Here is a 1,978-nt window from a genome sequence, read left to right as displayed (position 1 = left end):
GTTTTATTAGAACCTGATTCAACACACACTTTTCCTAGCAGCCATTAAGGTTCCAAATGTGGTTGATTCGTTGTACTATACTAGGGTATCCTAGTTCTGGCTGTTTAAATATTAAAAGGACTTGAAATTTATTTGCGAATGAATTAATAATTCCTTGTATAAGTTCAATCATGAGAATTAAGGGAGCAGTCTTATAAAACAATGAAATATTGGTTTGTTTTCAATTGATCGTAGTTTTGTGTGGTGTAGAAGAAAAATATGTGTGAAGTCTTTAAAGAATTCGCGAATCCTTAGAAATATTGCGACAGGCCCACATTTGGCTCGTATATAATCATTAGGAAATAATGCTTGAAAGAAAAATATAACATAGAAAGTCAATTAGTATGACAAAACTAGAAACTATGCCAAGTTATTTTATTGGCCATGGCGGTGTTGGAGTGTTGAATACTTCAAGAACTTATTTAGACCATTATAGAAATCAATTGACACTGATAGGTGAAGAGATTTTGTCTTTAAACCCTAAAGCAGTTATTGTTACTTCAGGTCATTTTGAAAGTCCACACGGCCAGAACAAAATACAAATTAATGTAAAGGAAAATACAGATGTTGCATATGATTATTTCTTCAAACATGATGATCCGGAAGTATACAAATTGAAGTTTGATCATCATGGTAGTAAAGCTATTGCTGATGAATTAGCTGAATACTTAAAAGATGTTGACAAAAGTCTTCTAATTGAAAAGATTGAAAAAGATACTGATCATGGAGTATGGGTTCCTTGCAAATTAATGTTCAGGGAGGAAAACCTACCTCTCAAATTTCCGATAATCAGTTTATCTACTTTGAATCCTAAATATAATAACTTCAATCAACAAATAAACTTGGGGATATCTTTATCAAAACTAAGAGAAATGGGGTACATAATAGTTAATTTGGGAATGATTGTGCACAATGTTTATGCTTCACTAAATGCGAGTAAAGTCATTGATCAATTTAAAAATGACAAATATAAACTCGGAACTATCACAAATGATAATTTTGAAAGGGATTTTACAAAAGAAGCTCAAGACTTAGTCAGTTTGGATAATATTATAGAGCGCAGGAAGATGACTGCTGACCTTGAATTTAATACTAGCTCAAATTTAAGGTTCGCACATCCATCTTTGGAACATTTCACTCCATTTTTAATATTCATTGGAACGTCATTAAATGATGATTCTGGTTTCACATACGACATCAATACTTATGATAAAGGAATGAGTTATGCAAGCTTTAAATTTGAATAACCAGAAATAATAATAAAAAGAGATTGCTACTGCCAATCACAGATAATGAAATTGGTAATTTTCTATTATTCTGCCTTACCACTTATATATATTCTTCCAGCTACAAGTTTGCAGATCTATTTAAACTACTTACTCATTTACAAGTCCTTGAAAAGTCACCCGTAGCAGATACAGTCAGGATCTGTGGTTTTAAGACTAAAAATTCATAAAGGTGCCTACAAATAGTGCATATTCCTCCTCCCCTACTTAGCCTTGCGATATAGAATTTTCTTATCAGAGAGTAAAAGTTTTGCAACTTCCGAGAACATGTTGCACAAAGTGCCATCAATTAGTAGCTAAATTTAACATTAACTCCCTTCAATATATCCATATTTTTTTTTAATTTTCCTTCCCATTCTTTCTTCCACTACTCAAACCATTTTACGTATTTATTATTTTCCTTGACTACTGTAAAACCATCTATATGGTTTCCCATCTAGGATATTCTCATAACTTGTTATACTCTATTACTCATCATAGCGCGAGCAAGCTCTTCGCTAGAAATGGACAACCATAACTGAGAATTCCACATAAAGATGTTCAATTTGAGCCAGTAAACTGGTTATACTTGCTTCTTATATACTTTTGATTCTTCCATTTAGTGTATACAGCTTTAGCCTAAGGACGTCCATGATACAAAAGCTTCTTGAGTA

At 32.3% G+C, this 1,978-nt stretch overlaps 1 protein-coding gene across 1 annotated transcript; it reads left to right on the top strand.

The window, feature by feature from the left end:
- Nucleotides 1–383: 383 nt before the first annotated feature.
- AC631_05929 (DODA-type extradiol aromatic ring-opening family dioxygenase) lies at nt 384–1,286 on the top strand (the record flags this gene model as incomplete). Its single annotated transcript, XM_015614758.1, has 1 exon — nt 384–1,286. The coding sequence occupies one exon, from the start codon at nt 384–386 to the stop codon at nt 1,284–1,286; it is 903 nt and encodes a 300-aa protein (XP_015464414.1).
- Between the last annotated feature and the right edge of the window lie 692 nt (nt 1,287–1,978).

The sequence above is a fragment of the Debaryomyces fabryi genome (genome assembly GCF_001447935.2).
Source record: "Debaryomyces fabryi strain CBS 789 chromosome Unknown contig00351, whole genome shotgun sequence".
NCBI lineage: Eukaryota > Fungi > Ascomycota > Pichiomycetes > Serinales > Debaryomycetaceae > Debaryomyces > Debaryomyces fabryi.
Note: the sequence above shows the minus strand (reverse complement) of the source record. Positions and strands in the feature narration are given on the sequence as shown.